Source organism: the organism of the source record quoted next, unplaced genomic scaffold (assembly GCF_019419815.1).
Source record: "Pyrus x bretschneideri cultivar Hongxiangsu unplaced genomic scaffold, Pyrus_bretschneideri_v1 Contig17, whole genome shotgun sequence".
Taxonomy (NCBI): Eukaryota; Viridiplantae; Streptophyta; class Magnoliopsida; order Rosales; family Rosaceae; genus Pyrus; species Pyrus x bretschneideri.
The window spans coordinates 3,648,966-3,673,878 of record NW_025999468.1 but is presented as its reverse complement, the minus strand read 5'-3'; the positions used below and the strand labels follow the sequence as shown (position 1 = coordinate 3,673,878).

The following is a 24,913-nucleotide window of genomic DNA, read 5'->3' as shown; positions in this document are numbered from 1 at the left end:
ATGTAAGAAAAAGAGATTGTTTGTATATTGTATAATATAATTTTATATAATTAAACTAAGAGCATTTTGGCTCCGCCAGTGGATTTAAGTAAGGAGTAGGATTCTCTCAACTCTCTTTTTTCCTTTTATTTGAACGGTCACGATTAAATCACGTCAATATCTTATACCTAGTAACAGCTTCATTCTTTTGTGTGATGTGCGTTTTCACTCAGCTTTGTACCTTTATTTATATTAAGGGAAAATTTTTGAAATGTCATATGAACTTGTACACAATTTTCAATTTGTCATATAAACTAAATTTTAGGCAATTTGTCATACCAACTTTCCGAAATCATTAGTTTGTCATCTTACCCTAACTCCATTGAGTTTTCCATCCAATATAAGTCATGTATGACATGTGCCTCACACATGACTTATGTTTAGAGTTATTTGGGTTATTCTAACACTTCACTTCCCTTTTATTAAGTTGGATTCGACAAAAAACTCTAGGGTTTCTAAAGCTACATAAGGGGCTGCTGCTACATTATACTTGTTCTCAGAGATTTTGTTCACATTGATCCCCGTGAATACTCTCAAACACAAAATTTAAGTGTTTGTACTAAGGAAAAATAAAAAAATACCTTGTGAAAAAGATGCTAAAATGACTAAAATAGCCCTAAACACAAGTCATGTGCCTCACACATGACTTCTATTAGATGGAAAACACAATGGAATTAGGGTGAGATGACTAATTAATGATTTCAAAAAGTTGATATGACAAATTGCTTAAAGTTCCAATTTATATGACAAATTAAAAAGTGTATACAAGCTCATATGACAATTCAAAAAATTTCCCTTATATTAATCATAGGTACGGTTATACTTTATTTCAAGTAATAAATGTCATAATAGAATAAAAAGCTTCTAAATTTTATTAGATTCTACTTTACGTTTCTACAATCATATTCCTAGAATAATTCTTTTCGCAACAAGAAAGATGAACTCAATATAAAAGACCACATATACAACATAGTCAAAATCTTAACTAATACCCCTATCATGGAAGCTATTGACTGATCTTGGATGATGTTGAGAAAAACAAGGCAAAATGAAACACACGTATAAACCCTGGGGGAGGTAAGTATGAACTTTTCAAAGCGCAGTCAACAAGACCACACGTACAACATGGTCAAATTCTAACCCTATCACGTACGTTATTGATTGATCTTGGATGATGTTGAGCAAAACAAGGCAAAATGAAACACATGTATAAACCTCGGAGGAGGTTAAAGTACCAACTTTTCAGGGCGCGGCCAAAAGATCACATAGACAACTCGGTCAACATCTCAACTAATAACCCTATCAGTTACACAATTGACTGATCTTGGATGGTGTTGAGAAAAACACATATGTAAACCTCGGGGATGTTAAGTATCGACCGAAAATGAGACTCAAGTTTTGTTTTAGGAGAGAAATGAATATTTAAGCATAATTAAAAAAATAAAAATAAAAAATAAAAAACCCTCAGAATTTTTAACCTGCCATCGCATAAATCCACAACACAACACAGAACTGAACAGGACAAAAAACAAAACATAGAACTGAACTAGAGATTCATAGGCCTGCATTTATATAAAGCTTTAGATACTATACAATTTATATTCGACCAATACAAATATAGTTTTACATCTAACACAGTCACAACACTCACCCCCTACACCCACCCCCACCCCCCGGGGGGGCAGGGGCGCCCGCGGCCAAAAAAAAAAAAAAGCCTTCCAATTTGTTTCCGAGTTTAGACACACAAATCACTCATATCTTACAATAACTCGACTTTATTTAAAAATTATAAGGAAGTGCAACTTCCTATGGTAGCCTGAAAATACCGAATACAAAAAACGATTAGCAATTTCATTCTAAATGTTGAAGAATAAAAGCATCCTAGCAGTACAATTATACTTGACAAACATCATGAATTTGTGATACAGTGAGGAGAGGAGCCAAACGGCAAAAGAAACATGAGGTACAGAAAAAAGGAAAAAACAGCAAAGCCCAGATAAGCACTTGAGCTAATCACAGAAACAAAAAAAAGACCTACATCAACGTCAAAGAAGGGCGTGGCAATCCCATTGGTATCTTTGAACACAAGCTTGCCCCACGAAGGAGATAAGCTCATTCCCTAAATGGCTTTTTTTACTTAAATTAAAGAAAAGAAAATTAGAGTTTTAAAATTGGTAACGTGTAAAATTAGACCTGATCATGCTTGAGATGAACCCTCCACGAGGACAGCAAAATATCCCTTATCTACTCAGCCCCCTAGTATTTTACTAACTTTATTCTTCGTCGTAGCATCAAATAAGCACAAGCAAAAAGTCAAAAGCAAAAGACAAGCAAATAGCATATATTAGCAAGTTAAGGCGGCTCACCCCAGTTTGAGAGACAAGATGTCGGAGCAGTCATCTTCAAGAGAAAGAGGACTGTTGGAGCAGATGGTGACATTTGTAGCTGATTCAGATGTCACGCCTTCTTCTCCACCATTATTCAGGTTTTCCAACTCCTTGATCGCCGTCGGTCCGATATCTCCTCGGGCAGATAACATCACCATCTGCCATGCAAAGACAACAAAGAAAAAAGATCGCCCAGATTTAATTTTTTTTAATTAAGAGTTATTGTTTTTTTCATTAAATAAAAAAAAATAGAAGACCAAATATAGATGGTGGTACGTAGTTGCTTACCCTCTGCTTTAGCTGGTTGTTAGCTTCTACAAGCTCATCTCCCTGCATTTATAATCAGTACAAGGAAGAGGACCACAAAGCAAAAATTCATTAATAATTTAATTAATGTTTATTTTTTTCTTTTCAGGAAATTCTTGACTATTGTAAATATATTTGTGGTTATTCCATAATAGACACAGACAACAATCATCTATTTAACTATAAACCTTTTTCGCAAGTGCCATAATCTCACTCATAATCTTTTTTTCCTGAAATAAATGGAAAATTTGGAATTAGACGGTGCTGTATGTGCATATAATCCAAAATATTTCTTTCGTAAAATAACCTAATTAAAGTACCGAAAATACTTGGATCAACTCTACATTCTTTATAACCAAGAAAAAAAGGTCAAGTCTACATTCAATTTGACCGAAGTATAAATTTGAAAGATAGACATGCAAAGGATAGTCAATCGGAAACCTATTGACCTTTTGATTAAACACAGTGATTTAAAACAGTGTGTACGAGGCACAACGTGTCGATCTATTTATTTGATTAAGCTCAGTCATGGCTCACTCATGCATGGTGCAAAAAATTAGAGAAAGAAATGCACTTACTTTTATAGAATGCTATTAACAAATTTCCTATTTGAACAAAATTAAGACATTTGTCGTACTCTTTGCAAGATTATTATTGTGCAATGATCCGGAAGATTTTTATAGCTTAATTAATAAGCCTCACAATGTGCTCCTCTATCTGAGGATACCTAAATTTTAGAAGCCATGGGACACCTGAATTCATTTGTAACAGAATAAATTAGTTAGCTAGCTAGAACAGACCTTAGTTTCCTTCACACGGCCATGGCTTGCTTCCACCAATTTTTCTAACTTCTGCAGTTCATCCAGGTCCAAGTCATGAAGGTCCTCGCCCTTCAACTGCCTGTTGCATGCCAAACCAATTTCGGCAGACTCTCATCAAACGATCATCCAGCTAATTAACCACCATATATCTTACAAACAGATCGATAAATTATAATTACCTCAGCTTGCGGGTCTTATCCTCAAGTTCCTTACTGAGCCTGATCGTGTTTTCTTTCTCCAACTAATTAAATGGGAAATATATTTATACCGTCATTTATATAGACTAATCTGTCACATGAAAAGCTTATAAACATCAGGCCCAAAAACATCCATTGTTAAAACTCTAACTTGGAGTCATTACTCAACCCCAGTTACTTGCACATATTTAGTCTTAGCGGCCAACCCTGCTGCATGCACATATAGAAGTCTAACATGTAATAATTTTATTTATGTTAAAGTAATATACGATCGTTCAAATGCTGCAAAAAAATATTTCGAAGCTCCAAGTGTTGATCACAAAAAATGTTACATTCACTTGACACAATTAATTGTTGTACGATTAAAAATGTAAGTTTTAGACCAAAGATGATAAAATTAAAAATAATAAAAATTAAAAAAAAATTAAAAAAAAAATAAAAATTAAAAATTAAAAAAAAAAAAACCCATATTGAACTGAATTACCTGCAGCTGATCAAGCATCGGTTGATTCGATTTTTCCCCAATATGTGATTTGTACCTTGCAATCACATCCTTGGTACTTCACAACATAAAAGGATTAAAAAAATAGTTAGCATGCTTCATTATTATTTTATAAAGGTTTAGACAGAAAAAATTAAACAAGAAAAAATTTAAAAGGCACATAAAATTAAATTAATACGTGTGACTAAGCAGTCAGCATAGATAAAAAATCAATACAAGAAAAAAAAACCACATGTTACCCAATTTCCATGCTTCTGGTTTGAAAACACTTTTCAATAAGCCCAATAAATTGGTACATGCATGCTGGATTTGGCTTTGCAAGAGATTGTTGTTTACTCTGTTCTTTTCTGGTTTAAATTTTTTTTTTACAAAACAACCACTTCAAAATGCATGCAAACAGAATAACATCTAGCATAAAATACACCCCCCCCCTCCCTTTTTTCTCTTCCCCAAAAACAAATCATGCACAGTGAAATGCCGAAGAACTAATTTACCAACCAGAAAACAAGAAATCAGAAGAACCAATTAATATAGATTTGTAGATAATTCATTCAAGATTAACCAGCCAAAACAACCATCACTTTAGAGATATCTGGTTCTGTTGCAAACCAACCGGCAAAGCTATTTTGGAGGCCTTATTGCTTGGTCTGGTTACCCAGATCAAAATGTCAAGTCGGAATTTATACATATATATATGAGGTCACCAAACTGAGGAAACACAACAAAAAAGGGCAAAACCAACGATGGGACTATCATGTTAACTAAAAGTACGGCTAAAAAGTCTAAGTCAGTTTCACATCAACTGGGGCATCATTGCAAATATCTTTAATTGTTGTATTTTCTGTCACCACTGTATTTAGGATAATACTTAAGCCAGGAGCATCCCTGCCGGATCCTCTTTGTGAGGATCTTGGAAATCTTTTAATCGCATTCGTTCATCATATATCGTATAATAACTTTTTGGTTTTGACCCAATAATATTTGAACACATGTATTATTATTTAAAAAAAATAATAAGCCATGTTACTTAATTTTTCTTAAGTTTCAAAAACAATGAGTACACGACATCTTTTAATTGAGCCAAATCAAAAAGATAATATACTAGTGAGTACTTAAGCGATACCATTTGTTTGCTTAATTGGTCTTTTTTTGACCCTGAATTGGTCAATGATCAACTATATTTTTAAGAGGTTTTCGATGCAATAAAAAAAAATAAAAATAAAAACAAACAATTCTTGCTAACTTTTGACCAGTTATTTTTCTTGACAAAGTTTTCAAGTTTCTACTTTGTAATTTTAATCTCATCCATTGCCTTACCAAAAAAAAAAAATGAGGATAAAAAGAGAGAATCACATACATCTAATCAACTCATTAAAATAACTCTACTTGCAAGTAATGACTGATTTGATGATTTACTCAGATTTACCAAGTTCATCTAGCTAGAGCCATCCAACTTTACTGGAAAAGATCTAAACATAATGCACTTTGGAGGGATCATCTTGGGGATATGAGAATTAATAGACTAACAGTTTTCCTTCTATATTTTCCAAGAGGTGAAAGATCCCTATGAGTTGTTTCCTGAATACAACCTTAGTATTATAAGTAAATGAATTATATTTCCTTGTTGCAAGATTAATCTAAGCACACTTTATTATTGGTCTAATATATCTTAACTTAGGAGTTAGGAAAGTTATTTTTTGTATCATTGATTCCACAATTGTCAAGTCTTCACTATCTGTTGATGCAAGACCGTCGAGGCACACATTTTGTTTGAAACAGTGTATTTTTAATTAAAAATTATTATTATTATCATTATTATTATATTATTTTACTAGCTATTACTATTTTATTATGATTATTCTTATTATTCAAGAGAGCTTAAAAACTTGAGGTTATGGAGGAAAATATAATAGTTATGGTTGTGGATATATTTCTTGCAGCTAGGAGAAGTCCTCCTCCACGCCTACAGTTGAAGTAATAGGAAATGCTTGCTGCACCAATATCCCCTTAGTAGACGTCTAAGATATAGAGGTTGAGCCAGTGTCTATATCTGGTGAGTAAAAAGAGGTGCTAAAAAGAAAAACAAAAAAAAAGAAAGTATTTATGGTGAGGAAAAAGGCGTCGAAAACTACTTGTTTTCAATGAGTATTTGAATCTTCTTATATTTTATAAATGAAAGAATACATACTTCATTTTCAATGCGTAAAAGAACATTAGATAGTATATCTTTAGTCATATCTCATTTTCAATGCCTAAAAGAACGCCAAAAAGTATCACTTTCTCTTCCCATCATGGAAAAGCTATAAATAATGGATTTGGACTTCCATGCTCCAAAAGTAGCTTTTTGTTCTTTCTTAATTAACAAAAGCATTTCCAATTCGTTCCTTTGTTGGTTTAGATAATGTTTATAGACGTGTGTTTTTGAAAGGCCAACATGGTTCGCCTTAGATGGGCGATATCCACTTCGTGTTGTGTTTAGTTATTTGACAAGTGTATACCACTTGGAAATCTCTTAGACGTAGGAGACTTTTTACAAGAAGAATAGGAGAGGTGAGAGAAGTGGAGATTGGTTCGAGAGGAAGTAAGCCTAACCTACAGTTTGGAGGTGGCTGGCTGCTTTATATATCCATGGGAAACCCTCAGCCGGTTGACATGTGGCTCAATCCAGGTGATGAATAGTGAAAACCACTGTTCTAAAAGAGAAATTTTTAGTTGTGATGGGAACACAGATGATACATCACGTGTTTTTATGCAAGTAGTGGAAAATTTTAAGTTATTAACCTTTTAACACACATAACTCACCATTTACATAGAGACACGCGGTGTGCCACCTTGTGTGACAGTCACACTGAAAAATCTCTCGTTCTAAAAATCCCCACCTAGCGCCGAGGCGACACTAGGCGGCTGGTCACTACCCCGATTAATGCTTAGGTGGTTGAAAATTAAGAAAGGGCGCCTAGACCAACTGGGGTGCCCACCTAGGCACCTGCCTAACCCGTCCAAACCAGCTAAGGTGGCCGCCTAGCCTATCCAGACTCACCTACTTAGATTGCGACTCACTTAGACAGAAAATAGATAACTTTCAATTTGCATTTAATTTTTTTAAATAAATTATAAGAGACTTGTTGAATACTTAAATGGGCATATGCTTATTCCTCATGTTTTCATTATGTTCCAATACTTTATAATACATGTCATTCTATTTTGTAGTTTATAATGAAATTATATATATATTAAGTATAAACACTTCTTTACACAAAATATAATGGATTTACTTAAATCCGCCTAATCCGCCTAAGCACCCGCCTAAACCCTACCTAGCCGCCTAGACGCTGGGCCCCAGCCCGTCGCCCGACTAGCGCCTAACTTCTTTTAGAACCTTGAAAACATAAGAAGTCAGCAACAAAAATGTTATTATTATCATATTTTTATACTATATTTGTACTGTTTTTTTAATAGAAGTGAAACCCACATGTATTGGTAGATTTTCTTTTATTAGAGATGTGGCACAAATGTGATATAAAAATTTGATAAGTACAACGTTACTTGGTCAACAATAGCTTTGCCAGCCTTGAGGCACCATTTTGGTTGACATCAGCTGTTGGCACAAAAATGATGGAGTATGGATACACCACATTTATCTAAGGGTAATGATAGGAAGACCAAAAATTTAAACCAAATGATATGTCACCAATAGAAAATAAACACGTTAATCAAAGCTTAAGTGATAATCTAATCATTAACAAACACATTATTTGGTTTACAAATTTGTTTTAAAATTTTGGTCTTCCTAACATTACATTTTATCTAAAGAATTATTCGGTAATATCGTACTACCACGCCATCCATAAACAACATAAAGCCAATAGATTTACCCAATTTCAGTGCCTCCATTATCAAATAAAATTAGAATTTTAGTTCCCCATCAACAAAATTCTTCTGAAATAATCAAAACCCATTAAACCACTGACACCCACAAAAGCACCATAAATGATTAATCGATAGGAAGTTCACTGGCTGAGTGAATTCCGACCCCTAGAAGGCCAAAGGAAAACAGGCCCAAGGAAGAGAAACCAAGTGAAGAAAGGAAGACAAAGACCCAAAGGAAGGAAGACCAAGGCCCAACAAAAGCAAGAAGGACGATCCCGAGTGCTGCAGACTATCGGTCGGCGATCTAGTCCTGCCGGCAACAAAGCCAAGCGTTTCCTCATAAAAGTAGTTTTCGATCGCTGATGGCGAGTTGACATCCTGACAACTTTATAGCACGAAGTCCAAGGGTCGAACCTACTCGGTCATCAACTCCAAGCCACGGGGATGGCTATTGACAAAAGAGAAAGCCTATGAAAGGACATAAAGGCTTATAGGTCAAGCACAAGTGTAAGGTCCTCACAAACCCCAGTGCCGAGCAGGTGCTTGGTATGCGTTGTCCCTAGAAAACATGCAAATGGACCTGAACGGGTGTCACATCACCACCACATGTTGACTAAAGGGCAGATGGACAACTAGTAGGTCATGTCTACATATTCAGTGCATTAAATGTGAAGAGGTGGAAGACTCAAACCCAAAGACTTAAGGCTCATTAAGGGTCTATATAAGAGAGATGAATGCCATTGAGAACAGGTCGAACAAAAAGAGAGAAAAAAAAGACTACTAGATTACTTCGAGCCTATTTGTAACCTTGTCTGAGCACCCCAGTAGACGTAATCCAGTTTATAGAGGTGAACCATTTAAATCTTGTTGTTTAGTTCTTATCATTTCAACCTTAAGCCCACTAAAAGCCGACCATACTGATCTTTGTTAAACTCTCCAAATTTGAGCGTTAACATTCACTATTAATCTCTCATCAATTGGGAGTTGTATCGAGTGGAAGGGAAAAAAAGGAGGGTCGATAGCCATGGAAACTAATGGTGAACAAGTGGGAATGGAGTCGTGGAGGTGGAGAACTGCAATTGATATTTGTGGGAAACGGAGGCCGGTCACTAGGTATTTTCTTTTTCAAGTATTTAATTTATTTTTAATTCTTAAAATAAAATATAAAGTCCAACTGCGAATAAAGTGGTTCGCATGTCAAATTTTGAATAGGAGTCTCACAAATGGCATGGTAGTACAACCAGAAGGATCATCTCCGGATTCTCAAATCATGTATGTTCATCGTATATCATGCGATTAGTTTTCATCAAATACTATTCATCTTTAATTTAAAATAATTTTTAACCGCACTATGTACAATGAACGGATACCATTTGAAGATCTCCAGGATCCTCACAAAAAGAATCCAGAAAAGATCCTCATTCGTAGTACAGTACTACTTAATAATTTCTTCAATACCAGACCATATCTAATCGACATCTGGCATCTCAAATGGTGATGGGGTGTAAGGGCTTTATGGTTAGGAAAACAAAAGCTTTGACCTTTCGTTGCAGGACTAATCAACAACGAGAGCAACTCCGCTCAGGTCTCTCGGGGGCGACCCAACTTAGTCGAGCTGACATGATGATCAGCTTCTCACTTCCTATGGCCTGTCCAATTCCAAACAGAGGGAACGAGGTCAACTCACCTTGGTTATCAGGTGGGGATGACCACAACTTAGTCAAGTTGACATGGACGATGTCACTCTTCCAGTTGTTCGTCATAGTCAAACAAGGCAATGAGGTCAACTCGAACTGCCGATGGTATGCATTCTTTGGTCGCATAGAAGGGCCCCTCTATATGTGGGAGTACGTCGGCCCTAATACGCGACGATTCCTTATTGATGTATTCGGCTTGGAGAGAGTATAGGTAAAGAATAAATAGTAAAAGTAGAAAGATCTAGATGACAAAGCGCTAATTCACTCTCTACCAACAAGATGTATTGGCCTCTTAGAATCTAGCTTCAGAAGAATTTTCATCAGCACAATAGATGAGTTAAAAGACACCAGCATACAATAAGGGCAATTTTTATATACACGTTGATTTCAAATGACAAATTGATATACTAAATCTTATATCTCAGGTTAAAACGATCACTTGAGAAGTGGTGTTTAGTCTTATATTTCAGTTTTATTAATAAAATGACATCATCGCTTACTATGTGGAGCGACATTTTTTTTCCCTAACATAAACAAAGAACAACTTTATCTAAATTCTTATTCCACAATCACATTTCTACATATCAATCTCTCCCTTCCTCTCATGCACATTATTTAAGTAGGTTTTGATCTTTGCAACTACTCAAGTTTGTTCATTATTTCATGAATGCATATGAAAAACAGGTTATATATGGCCATAGCTGAACCACTCATTGCCCTACTTGACGCATGCATACATATTCCTTCTCAAAGGATCTTCAAGGCTTCTATGATGAATTCCCAAGTTTTCATCATATCACTTTACTCCTAGTAAGAAAAATCCAAAGCATATATAATTGAATTTTTGTATTTTTAAGTCCTTACAAATTATCCGTATTCATTATTTACAGGCATTTTACTTTAGGAGGGGAGAATGAAGGACTACTTTTGGAACATAACACAACATCATGTGTTGAAGTTGGCACGGATATAGATATGCATACATATACATATTGATATGTATATCGTATGTAGAGAGTGATACACTCTTTTACTAGATAAGAGTATTTTATCTATCATTTTATGTTGTATTATTTATTTAAAATTGATTATCTAAATTTCAGTAACAATGATGGTCTAATCTAAGAAAATAATATATTGCCTGTCTAAAAAGGAAAACGGTGTACACACATTTAAAAGGATATATATATTTTTCATTTCATAAACCCCAACTAATTTTGTATATTATTATCCGATCATCAACCGTCACATGTGGCAAAAAAATATGATCTAAAAATATACTTTTCCTAGCATTTTGTAACCATTAAACTGCACAATCGTAATAAGATTACATAATTAAACAAGTGGCTCTTATATATACAAAGTTCTGCATGGCAGACACGATTGCATGTAGCATAAGCAAAGAGATCAGCATCACCAAGTAACGTACAAATAATCCCCACAACTTCAAAGATTGAAAACATGTAAAACTAATAAAATGTTTCTCAAACTTGGACAACTTGATGTCTCAATCAAAAGTATACCTCACTTTCTTGAACTGGATATTCTAGATATATAGGTATATCCTCGTACGTACCAGTTAAAACTCTCACTCTCTCTGTGAAAGATTTTGGATTTTCTAACCCTTCTTCTGTGCCTTATCAAGCTGACACCATAAATTATGTGTCTTTGTTTACATGCGTGGATTATCTATCAAGCTAGTTAGCACTCTCCTCCTTTTATATATAAAGTGTTATTCGCACATTCATTCTTACTTTTCACATTTTTATTAATTTTTTATCATTGATCTTTCTTCAATTCGTTCGAACTAAAAGCCGAAATTTGAGAGAGTGTTGAGAGGTAAAAATAAGTGTGGATATCACTACAAAATATATAGTCGACGAATCCGTGACACATTTTTCTCCCCAATTGTTTGACCCTGGTGAATCTCTCCCACTCAGATAGAAGTCAAGTCATGTACTTGGTTAGATTCGTTCAAGCTAGGAAAATTACAAACGAATTTAGAAGGCGGTGGGATGTTGTACAGTAGTATCGGTACCTGGAGCTTGAGAAATCAAAGAGCTTGCCAGTTTGAGAAAAGATGATAACAGCAACTTCAGATTCACACAGAATCGACAGCTCTTCAGCTTTCTTGAAAATCCCTCTTCTCCTCTTTGAGAAGGTCACCTGCCTTGCCGGCAAGTAGTCGATCCTCCTGATCTTGATCTTCTCTTTCCTTATTTTCACCATTTCTTCCTACCCCTTCAAAAACAATTAATTCAAATAAATAAAAATAAACCAACCATGCACTTTTCACATATATAACTGTTCACAAACTCAAAAACTACCGTATATTTTCTGGGTATTTTTATAAGTTTAAAGATATTGACCTCAAACCCTAGCATCTCAGATCTAAATAAGAAAATCAAAACCCAGAAAAACCAACCAACCACAAACAACTGCCCAACAAGCCTAAAGTATTTTGTATTTACCACCAATCGAAGAGAAGAAGAAAAAAAAAAACCATACATAAATTATTTACTGGGTTTTCCGTTGTTATTTGTTTACCTTCGTCGGGGAGTTTCAGGTCTGAAGTTTTGGGAAATTTGCAGAGCAGTGAAAGGAAACCAAAGATATTTTGGAAAGAGAAGAACAGAGAGGAGAGAGAGAGTTCGGGTGCTGCCGGTTGTTCTAGAAAGGATAGGTTGGCGAATTAAATTTCCTATTTATAGAAAAATAAGATATATCTCGCTTTAATATCAACTGTTTGTTTCTCTTTCCTATTTTTGGATATTTTTAAGGTAAGAAACGTGGAACGCAAATCAGTTGGCGTGATGAGTGATGAATGCGATCACCACCGTTCATAATATATGTGGAATGGACGACAGTAAAAATATGGAATCTCTTAGATTTGTTCATATCTAACTGAGTGGGGATTCTCGGTTTATTTCTTTTTAGGTGTCGTCACATCCACCTCGTCTCTCTCACTTCTTTATCCTAAAGAGCAGCGGTAGCAGCAATCGCTGCAACACCGGCCATCCACCGTCGGCCAAACCCTCTTCCACCGTTGCCATCCCGGCCGGCCCTCTCGTCTTCCCTGCAGTGCAATCTCTTCATATGCTTTTATTTATTTATTTATTTATAATAAATAAATAAATTATGGTCGGTACTTCTATTCCTCCCTTCCTCTTCTCTGAAATCTCTTCATGCGACTGAATGTTGATTTTGTTTAGGCGTTGGTTTGTTTTAAGGATAATAATTAAGTACTTGTTAGTGAGTATTTTATGTATTCATTTTCTGATATGGTTCGATAAAAAAAATATATAATGTCCCTTGCATTTTAAAACTTCAGAAAAATTAATAAAATGTTCATTATTTTTTAAAACAATAAAATATGTGTTAATTTATCATTGGACAAAATTAAAGTCGAGTGATGTTATGTTTTATCACAGCGACACGTGTCAATTCCAGGCTGTGAATGTAATGCGTTCAACTTTGTTTGAAGGAATTACAGAAATGGTTGTTCTAGAGCACCCAGAAATGTCTTCCAATAACTCGACTTTATTTACTAAATTAAAAACGGTGATCGTCACGTATCTGCCGGATCATTGCACAATAATACGCATTAAGCCTCGGAATCTATGTGCTCCTTTATCCGAGGGATCGCAGAATCAATTCGCACGGCCAAGTCTTTGCTTCCACCAACTCACAAGTCGATCAATTATAATTACCTGATCAACTTGCGGTGTTATCCTCGAGTTCCTTACTCGGCCTGATCTTGTTTTCTTTCTCCAACTAATTAATCTAATCTGTCACATGAAAACTTAGCACTTCAATGGAAGTTGAACTGTAAGTGGAGTCATTACTCAACAAGTACTTGCACATATTTAACCCAAGAGGCCAACCCTGTAGCTGCATGCATATTTGTACATAAAACTCTACGAGAGAGGATCCTCGTCGGATCCTCTTTGTGAGCATCCGAGGATCCTCCAATCATATCCGTTCATCGTACGTCGTGCGGTTAGTTTTCGTCAAGTACTGTTTATATTCAATTTTAAATAAAAGAATTTACAATAATTTCTGACCGCACGATGCACGATAAAAGAATGTAATTTGAAGATCCTCAGAATCCTGACAAAGAAGATCATCCTCACTCAAACTTTACCCTAATTCTTAATAAAATATTATTTTTCAATTAATGCCTTACGTAAGATTAAAACTTGACTTTACTCCTTTGACCACATGCCATGTCATTATATGCATTGACTTAAATTAGATTTTTTTTTTTTTTTTTTGAGTAAAGACCAAATTTATAGAGTAAATTTGCAAACTAAATGATATATCACCAATAAAAATAAGCACATTTATCAATGTATAAATAATAAATCAATCATCAACTTCCATGTCCATTAGCTTTCAAAACTTTATTTACAAATTTAATCACTCTAGCATTACCTTTTTTTTTTTTTTTTTTTAACTTTGCTGAACTCTTATTCTTTTTTCCATGGGGGAAGGAAACGTTTACTGTGAATCCTCAATTTGTGGATTTTTCATTCATTTTTATACATATAAGTGTTCAAGTTAAATACTTTAATAATTATTCTCACAATATTCAAATTTGGAATAAACGCCTTTCATGTCTGTCATTAGTTGTTTCTTTTCTTTTTGTTTTATTTTTTTTTTTACTTTTTGGTGTATTAAAAAAAATTAGTAAGTAATATTTTCAATAAATGCACTCCAAATTACAAAACTCGAATCAACACGGTTGTGTTGAAAACCCTCTAATATAAACTCAATGAGACTTTGTAAAGTTTAGTGCATTCTATGTATATTATGTAAACAATGAAAAGTTGTTTAGTGACTACAAGGGACTTCCCTATTTATAGAAGTTGAGATGTCTCTTTGGAAAGCATTTGATTATTCATGAAAAGTCAAAAGTTGTAACTATTCATTTGAATTCATATTAGATAGAAACATAATTCCACATAATACACCACTTCTAGTTTCCATTCAATTAATAAACTTAATATTATAATAATAACAATAGTAATAATAATAATAATAATAATAATAATAATATTATTATTATTATTATTTTCCACTATCCCCCACCATCCCCCACATTAATAGAAATTGACTCAACATTATGCAACACTAGGGATGGATTCAGTAGGAAAAGTATTGCATCGGGATAGGTAGTTTTTAGCCTTGAACCTTCCGTTGTGAATAACTATCGAATTTACTTAGCTAATCAGTAAATGTGATGTCTTCAACAGCTCTGTCATTTGTGCAAAACAAGACAATAATAATCACACAATACCCTTCCAAACGCCCTCGAGGTTGCTCTATTGTGATATTTCGTCCATGAAAAAAATCCTAGTTTATCATGAGTGCTCTAGAGAATTAAGTTCTTTTCAGCCCCATTTCTCACTCAAGATAGGTGACTTGTCATTAATAGTATCATGCAATACCCTACTTGGACTTCTAAGTCTTCCAAGCTATAAGAATCATTGAAAGCATAAAGTTTAACTTGATCTCGATTGCAAACAACATTGTTATCATTGCGAGATTGGGTGCAAGAGTATTATATATAGTGCTACTCTAAGTTGTCATAATTTACTTGTCCCTTTTGAACCTATATTGGGATCTCCAGTAAATTAGGTTGGATTTCCACTATGACTACTCTAATTAAGAGCTTTTAACCCATTCTCTCAATGATACAACTTGCTCTCTAGTCCACATTTTAGTAATTGGTACACCATTTGGTTGACTACTCATACTATATGCCCATCACAAAACTCATTCATGTGTGGAAATAAATTTTGTTTGAGAGTTGTTGTTTTCTAAGGTTAAGGCCTTCAAACATGTATTGGAACTTAATTACTAAGTAATTTGCTAACACTTGGGTAACTCCCCCACATTTGAAGTATTTATTGGAAAGTCTCTTTCATTACCTTAAACAGTACTCATTACAAATTTAACATTTAATCTAACAAAATGTATCGTTTGACCAAAAAAAAGTATATATCAACTCATAAAGATAGCTAGTTACCCCACAATCCCCTTCCACTATGGTTGCTTTGAAACCATCAATAGTTCACTATCATACTTTTAGAAGCAAGAAGATGTGACAGATAGGTTCTCTACCTTCACTTGTGCCTAGTCTTTTAGCCTACCTTCATGGTTCTTAGCACTTTTAACTTTATAAGTCTCATGGGTAGCGCCTTGCTTTAGATTGCTTAATTCTTTCAACGTAGGCATTGACTAAGAACTCATCTAAAGTGAGTTCAAATCTTTATTTGACTAAGAACTGCACCTATTTATGTTGCCACAACGCGAAGTCCATTCATTGACTTTCCCATAGCTAACATATATATACAACGACAAGACACTCTATTGTCATAATTCTGATTGCCTTGTCTGTTACATCAGAACAACTATATGCATGAAGCACCTCTTCAAGCATTTGTGGAAGTCTTTGCTATTTATGCAACAAACATCATATTGATGACTTTTCAAGCATTCGTAAGGAATGCATCATTGCATTATTGAATTGCCCTACTAGCCCTAGTGGATGTTCACAGAACCCTGAAACAACAGAGTTCTTCCCGAACAACACCATCTCTGTAACCGAATAGTTACAGCCTGGAAAAGGGCCGAACGATCCATACAAAGCGATCCTGCCTTTCTATATGAATGATTTGATCAAACTTTAAACCAAAAGTTAAAACCTTGACAGTTTATTAAGTTCCAAAACATGCAAAAACAAATGATCCATTGTCAAAATGAATGAGTTATGATGAAACCCTCTGAATCAGTTTTTTGAACAAATATTCATCGGTTCAAAACTATGTCAAAAACATCAATCCAAACTATTGTAAGACATACGTATATTGCACACTATGCAAACTCATCAAATGCATGCAAAGTCGCACTCATGTAACTAAACAGTGTAACTTTTCAATCAAAGTAAATGGCAATTCATTCATCTACTAAATGAATACATACACACACACACACACACACACACACACACAACTGATTGTCATAAAGAAACGAAACTTAGTTTCTTAAATTAAGAAGTTTTTGAATCACGTATAGCAAATAAACCAAAAACCAATAAGTTTGTCTTAAAATTGTTGGAAAGTTAGGGTCTAATTGCTATTTTAATCACATATAAAATTCATAAAGTAATATGCAAGTAAATAAACAATTTAAATCATGCACATGGTCAACTAAAGTTTAATGAACACAACATAATAGATTAGAAAAACCTAAAAACCGGTTGAAGCAAATATTTGACATTTTAAGATAAGTTAACGCTTTACTACGGTGCTCATGGTTAATCGGCGTTCATCTAACGGGATACAACGACCACATCTTTGTAAAACCAACATTCCAAATCACAAGGCTCCGATAAACCGTGATTGTGTTGAAAATTCTCTCATATGAACTCAATAAAACTCTAATATTTAGTACACTCTATGTATGATTATATAAACAATGAAGAGTTATTTAGTGACTATAGGGGTTCCCCTATATATAATAATTGAGAGATCTCTTTAAAAAGTATGTGACTATTTATAATGAGTTAAAAGTTGCAACTATTAATTTGAATTTTATTAAGACCTTCCCTAAATGTTCTTAAAAGAAAAGAAAATTGAAGTTTTTCAAATTGGTATTGTGTGAAATTCGACCTTATCATGTTGAAATGAATCAGCTTGAGAGAATAACCACCCCCCAATGATAAGTAAGCAAACCCTCCGCACGACGACAGCAAAATATCTCTTATTTACACAGTTCCCGAGTATTTTACTAACTTTATTCTTTGCAATCACACCATCAAATAAGCAAAAAGCAAAAAGCAAAAGCAAAAGCTAAAACTCAAAAACAAATAGCATATATATTAGCGAGTTAAGAACCTCACCCCAGTTTGAGAAAAAAGAAGTCGTAGCAGTCATTTTCAAGAGAGAGCACGGCTGGAGCAGGTGGTCACATTTGTGGCTGATTCAGATGTCACGCCTTCTTCTCCAACATTCAGGTTTTCCTACTCCACGATCGCCGCAGGTCTGATATCTCCTCCGGCGATAGCATCACCATCTGCCATGCAAAAAACCAAAAAGAAAGAAATCGTCCAGATTTAATTTTTTAATTAAGAGTGTCTATTTTTCATTAAATAAAAGACTTTGGATGCAGTCTTAGTCACTAATACTCATTGATTAAAATCTTAGTGGTTTTCAATTTTTTATCAAAATCCTTTAACTTTGTACACCTCAACATATTAATATATTTTCATGTCAACAATAAAACTTGAGATTTTATGGTATTTAAAATCTCAGATCTAATGAGCTATAGAAAAAAAGGGCCAACAAAAAATATGGAAATTTTTTCAAAATTTTGATTGAATAAAAAATCAATATAACAATATAATTCCTTTTGAAAATGTATATTAATAGATGTTAAGTACATGTTCGCATATCTATATATATATGTATCAATCAATTGGAAACAGTGTTAAAAAAGTGCCAAAAGAATGTATCCAAATTGTTAAGAATTTGACCAAAAGAAAACATTGTTATGAATGATAAAATGGTTGTCACATGTCAAAAGAATGTACTCGTACATTCACCATATATAAATATCTATGGGGGTACAATTCCGACATTGTTGCAAAAGTAAAATGTGTTAATATGTAACCCATAAAAATGTTTAAAAAAAATGTACCCATATAATTATATGAGTACAGTGGTGCACGTAATTATAAATTTAAAAAATATGGGTTCATTTTATACAAAAAATGGGGAAGTTTTATATTAAAAAAATGGGTACATTTTATATAAACAACAATGGACACATTATAGATTAAAAAAATAAATAGATTTACATTAAAAAATTGGTAAATTTTACATATAACAAGTGGTACATTTTTAAAGATACATGGGTACATTATAAATAAATTATAGGCACAAATAAAATGGGAAAAAATATTATGAGTACAAATAAAAAAATTTTAAAATATGGGAACAAAAAAATTAATATATGATTACAATTTAAAACTATAAAGAAAAATGATACAAATTAAAAAAAAAGGGTTGCAAATTAAAATTGGGTACAAATTAAAAATAGAAATATATGATACAAAGTTTAGTCATAAATATAAATATACCAAATGTAATGTTTCTAACACTACATGAACATATTTAGTAATAAAATTTAATTATCTTGACATGTAAATATTTTATTATTGAAATAATGACATTCATTAAAACCTAAGGAACTTGATCAAAAGTTGAAAAGGAATAAAGTTTTAATCAATGGAGAAGGAATAAAAAAAAGGATGGTAGCCTAATTTCTCCTTAAAAAAAAAAAAAAAAAAAAAAAAAAAAAGAAGAAATATAGATGGTGGTAGTTGCTTACCCTCTGTCTCAGTTGCTTGTTAACTTCTATAAGCCCAGCTCCCTGCATGTATAATCAGTGAATGGAAGAGGACAACAAAGCAAAAATTCATTAATAATTTATTTTATGTTTATTATTTTCTTTTCGGGAAATTATTGACTATTGTATGTATTTGTGATCATTCCATATATAGACACATACAACAATCATGTATTTAAACCACAAACCTTTTTAGCAAGTGCCACAATCTCACTCATAATCCTTTCTTCTTGAAAAAATGGAAATTTGGAATTAGATTTTGCTGTATAGACATATGAACCAAAATGTCTTCCGTAAATGACCTAATTAAAGTACGGAAAATACTTGGATCAAGTCTACATTCTTTACAACCACAAAGAAAAGGTCAAGTCTACATTCAAATTGTCTTATAAAAATTTCGTATTACTATTATGAAGCATTACTATTATGAAGTGCTAATAAAAATTTCGTAATGAACAGAATTAATACATTTGTCTTATCCTTTGCAAGAATGATATTTAAACAATGACTAATTAAACAACAAATCTTCCGGATCATTGCACAATAATACGTCTTGCCTCACAATGTGCTTCTCTATCCTAAAGGATACCTAGTTTTTTCTTTCACTTTTGATTTTTACAGTTAGGTTATTCATTTTCCATTTAGGTACTATGATTTAATTCTAGACTTAAACCTTTTGGCGCAAGAAGAAGGAGTAGACCTGTATCATCTTGGCTTGGTTTTGATTTCTAGGCTTCGGGAGCAACTAAGATGAAGAGCTGAACTTCCCACAATAAGAAGAAAAGCCTAAGGCGGTAGACCAAATGCAACTTAGAGAAGGGAACAAGTTCTAGTCATTTATGCGGCTTATCAATGGATGATGGAAAAACCAGCTATCCTAAATTATATAGTTGGGACCAAACCAATTTTTATAACTCCAGGGAGGTTATTACTTAATAGAGTTGTAATTAAAAAGTTTATTTATTGACTTATTATGAATGTTGTATTTCCTAAATACGATTCTTTGGGTGCCAAGTATTTTTTTTCTTGCATATTTTTGTACTCGTTGACAATTATAATGATGTGGAGACATGTTTCCTTAAGATAGGACCAAGAAAAATTATAACTTATTATAATATGGAGTTTATTTCAATACCTATTTGAAATATTATTTATTAACTTATTTATCCTTAATGAATGTTGTATTTCCTAAATAGGATTTCTTGGTCGCCAAGTATTTTATTTCTTGTATTTTTTGCACTCATTGACAATTATAATTATGTGAAGGCGTGTTTCCTTAAAATGAGACCAAGAAATTATAATTTATTACAATGTGAAGTTTATTCGAATACATAATTGGTCCCAAGTTGGGATCGGAATTTTTTATGACTTTAAGGAAGTTATTTTATTATGGAGTATTACTATAAAGAGGTTTGACTGTATTTTTTTTTTTTTCTGTGGTATATGACACGAGAAATTTTAAATCCTTATGATCATTAAAAAAATTTAATATGTCGCTTAATTTTTATTTACTATTGTGCATTTATCCATCCAAAATTAACAATAACCAAAAAAGAGATGTAAAAATCATAATTTTTTTTAATTTATAAATTGTAACAAATAAGCTAACGTTGACACATTATTTGGTTTGCAAAATTTGGTTTAAAAATTTAGCCACCCTAACATATCCATTTAGAATAAAGTACCCCAAAAACAAAAGGACAAAAACATACACAGTGAAATGCAGAATAACTAATTTACCAACAAGAAAACAAAACTAGAACCAAGTAATCCAGATTTGGAGATAATTCATCAAGATTAACCAGCCACAACAGTCTCGCTTTGGATATATTTGGTTCTGTTGCAAACCAACTAGCCAAAAAGCCCAAAACATTAGGGCAAAGCTTTCTGGAGGCCTATTAATTGCTTGGTCTGGTTACCCAGATCAAAATGTCAAGCTGGAATATTGTACATGAGATCTTCAACTAGGACGAGAAATGCTAAGATGACTCTTTAAAAAGTGGAACTCTCTTAGATTCTCTGATATCTCATGTTTTTTACACAATGTTTTATAATGTTAACACGAAAATTAACGTTAAACTGTGAGATGCCAGATAATCCATGAATAATTTCACTTTCCCCCTTGGCATTTCTCACTGAGGATACACAACAACATAAAGGCAAAACCAACGTTGGGACTATCAAGTTAACCAAAAAAGTGGGTTTGGATCCCATCCGGATCCAAGTTGTGGGAATTCTAAAGATTCTTACATCCTAGCCGTTTATCGTACATCGTGCGATTAGAAATCATTTTGAATTTATTTATTTAAAATTAAACACAAAAAATACTTAACAAAAACTGATCATACGATTTACGATGAACGACCTTAATGTGAGAGAAAATCCGAATAGGATCGTCAACCCGAAAAAGTAGGATAAAATGTTTAAGTCAGTGCTCACATCAACTTGGAATCATTGCAAATATGCTTTTAATTGTTATATTCCCTATGGCCACTTTTTTGGTGGGTGCATTGATTACCAATCCTAGACTTGTCAATGCTTTTGCTACCATAGTTAGCAAAATCCGAATACAATAAGTACATATTTCTTAAAAGCAATTGTTATTTGCATTTCAAAAATCTCATTCTACACTCCACACTTTCTATATTTGGAAAGAAAAATACATTTGTGTAAAGTGTAAAAAGAAAAATACACTTGTGAAGAGTGTAGAATGAGATTTTTGGAATGTCAATAACATTTCCCTTCTTAAAAATACTATTATTATCCGTACACGACTTAATTAGTCATTAAATCACATGAATTTTTTAAGAGAAGTGTTATTGACACTCCAAAAATCTCATTCTACACTTCTTCACACGTGTATTTTTCTTCCCAAATATAGAAAATTTGGAGTGTAAAATGAGATTTTTGAAATGACAATAACAGTTCCCTTTTTTAAAACTCCCAAGATACAATACACGCACGTACATATTTTAACATTTAATGCACATTACCTACATATATAATTAATAATATATAAAATTTACATTTTCTTGTACTAAGAACAATTATATTTTCTATATATATACGGAATACTTAATATTAAAAACAATTAAATTTTAAAATTAAAAAAAAGGGCCAAGTTTTCAAAATATTATTTTATGCTCGAAATTTGATAAGCAAAGATTAACGAACAATACTGCTAAACGGCCAAAACAACCTTGAAAAGGTTGACTTCCCCATTGTAAGTAGATCCACAATTTGACATCAGCACTTGAAAACGTTGAACAATGTTAAGAACCTACACTTGTTGCAGACAATTTTCCATTAGTTAATGACACCACATTTGCTCAACTCCCCTCAAAACTAGTGTTAATGGACTATACATTATAGCATATCTCTATTAATTAAGGGGTGTGATATCCACACACCTCATTTTACTTCTCACACACCTTTTTAATTTTCGACCGTTGGATCGGATGAATTAAAGAAGATCAATGAACATAAATTATCAAGGGGTGTGTGAGAAATAAAATTGGATGTGTGGATAGCACACCCTTAATTAATGAAACTCTCTTTGTCAACCAAAAGATGATGAAAAGACTACTTAATCTTCTATCACACAAAAAAAATGATAGACAATAATGTAATTTCACAGATCCAAATTTTACTGTTTTTATTAAAACCTCACCTACATGTGATGTTAAAATACCTCAGATATTAAAAATAAATAAAAATAAAAAACAATAAACAAAAACCTCTCACTCCCCCACGTTCTCTCTCTCCCTCTCTCCTTCTCATTTTCTAAAAAAATGTGTTCATACACACAAAGTGTGTAGGCAAATGCTAGTATAACTTATGACACACCCCAACCCAGATATTCAAATGAAAACCTAGATCATATCATGTTGGCCGACACTTGTAAGGTGACGCAAGCCAAAACAAGCACAAATGATGTGAAACTATAAATTCAAGGTATGGCATTACTAAAAATTGGCATATTTTGCCGTAAAAAGTGATTAAAACCAACCTGCATAAAGTTCACAATTGTTTAACAACAGAACATCCTGAATGGCCACATCTAATGGGTCGGAGACCCTCCACTACAAGCATGTTCATAGTTCAATTCATAAGTAGTACTAATGTGCATGCGGAAGCCAAAATTCTCAAAAGAAAGTCTAGATGTTCTATCCATCGATACAATCACCGATACAATCACCGCTACTAGGTCCTGAAGGGGGCGCAAAACAAGAAGAGTGTGAGCGGACAAAAGGAAAGTTTTCAAAAAATTTCTCTTTTTTAACATACTAACCCCCTTGCTGAAAATCCGTAGTGTAAAATCCATACTACATATAGATACATAGATAAATCTCAAAACTGTATAAATAACCATGGATTTCAAATCACAATAAGTCCCCCAATGGAAAAGCAAACACATATGCCTATGTCGCAACTCGAACCCATTTATATGTACTTAGCCGGGACTCTAACTCAAAACGCTGGGATTTGAACCCAAGAAATGAGTTGCGACTCGAACCCAAAATAAGAAAGGAGTTGGGACTCTAACCCAACCCTGAGACCTTAACCCATAATGAATGTCATGGCAATAATTTACTCTACTGCCGCAGAAAAGGGTACCATGACATGAGTGCAAGCATACCAAGTGGTGTCGAAGATCATCAATTCAATGAGTTCGAAGATGCATGATCGTGCCTATTAGTGAAACCATTATCTCATAAGACCAATATCACACCAAATGAATGTCAATAATAACATCAAATCTCCACAACAGTTTGCAAAACTAAACCACAATTCTCAAGTATCAAGTATCAACAATAATCGACAGTAAACCGCATGATCACAAGTAGGTCAAAATCATTAGAAATCATTTGAAAGTATATGGATGTACAAGTAAACCATTTTATGAAAAAACAAAGTCCACTCACAGTTACCAACGCTTGCTCAATATCGAGGAGCCTTGCCCTTCGTCGATCTGGAAGAGCTCAAAAAATACGAACACGAACATATCCGAAGCAATCGAATTTGGTTCACCGTAAGAGAATTTGAACACATGCTACATATACGTTGGCATATAATTTCGGATTAATCACTCAATTAACAAAAACCCCAAGCTAAGAGAACCAATTCTTTAAGGGCTTGTGCCAAAGAGAATAGGAACTTACCCAAGGTCTCAATTATGTCTCCAATTAGTCCATTTAGCTCATCCAAGCTCAAGATCAACTCAACCACCACGAATCTTCGACAAGAACCCCGGAAACTCGAGTTAGACACATGAATCTCAAACTGTTCGAAAATGAAACTTGGAATTAGGAAGATCTACTTACATATTCTGAAAGCCCGTGAAGAGAGGAGTGTTTTTAGCTCTCGGGCGATATTGGCCGGAAGCGGCGAAAAATCGTCGGAAAACGTCCAAACTTCCCGGTTTCGATATCTGTGAGTGTGTATGCTTGGTTCAACGTGCGTGTATGGTGTCAAATCTAAGAGGGCTTCGGGACGAATCCAAAGCCTCTGACCTTACACGATTTCGTTGCCTTGAGAATGTTATGGTCAATTGAAATTTTGAAATGTAGAAGAGCGCAGAAGGAGTGAGGAGGAAGAGAAGCAGCAGCCACGGGACTGTAAAGTGTAAACAGCAGGGCAGCGGCTTCATTTTGGTTTTTCTTTTCTTAATCTTAAAACA

At 33.7% G+C, this 24,913-nt stretch overlaps 1 protein-coding gene across 4 annotated transcripts; it reads right to left on the bottom strand.

Moving 5' to 3' along the window:
• Positions 1-1,575: 1,575 nt before the first annotated feature.
• LOC103964948 (MADS-box protein AGL24-like) lies at positions 1,576-24,913 on the bottom strand. 4 transcript variants are annotated; one of them, XM_048581448.1, is made up of 13 exons: positions 24,558-24,913; positions 24,396-24,469; positions 24,159-24,286; positions 19,216-19,257; positions 17,726-17,898; positions 11,858-12,060; positions 4,235-4,310; positions 3,733-3,794; positions 3,533-3,632; positions 2,921-2,962; positions 2,715-2,756; positions 2,406-2,584; positions 1,576-1,855 (listed from the first exon to the last, which is right to left on the bottom strand). In XM_048581448.1, exons 6-13 carry the CDS (start codon positions 12,046-12,048, stop codon positions 1,846-1,848), a joined length of 702 nt encoding a protein of 233 aa, XP_048437405.1. In that variant the 5' UTR covers positions 12,049-12,060; positions 17,726-17,898; positions 19,216-19,257; positions 24,159-24,286; positions 24,396-24,469; positions 24,558-24,913; the 3' UTR covers positions 1,576-1,845. The 4 variants fall into 4 exon arrangements, with proteins under 4 accessions (XP_048437405.1, XP_009376226.2, XP_048437404.1 ...); XM_009377951.3 differs by lacking the exons at positions 17,726-17,898; positions 19,216-19,257; positions 24,159-24,286; positions 24,396-24,469; positions 24,558-24,913 and adding an exon at positions 12,367-12,528; XM_048581447.1 differs by lacking the exons at positions 17,726-17,898; positions 19,216-19,257; positions 24,159-24,286; positions 24,396-24,469; positions 24,558-24,913 and adding an exon at positions 12,367-12,510 and having other exon boundaries at positions 11,858-12,054.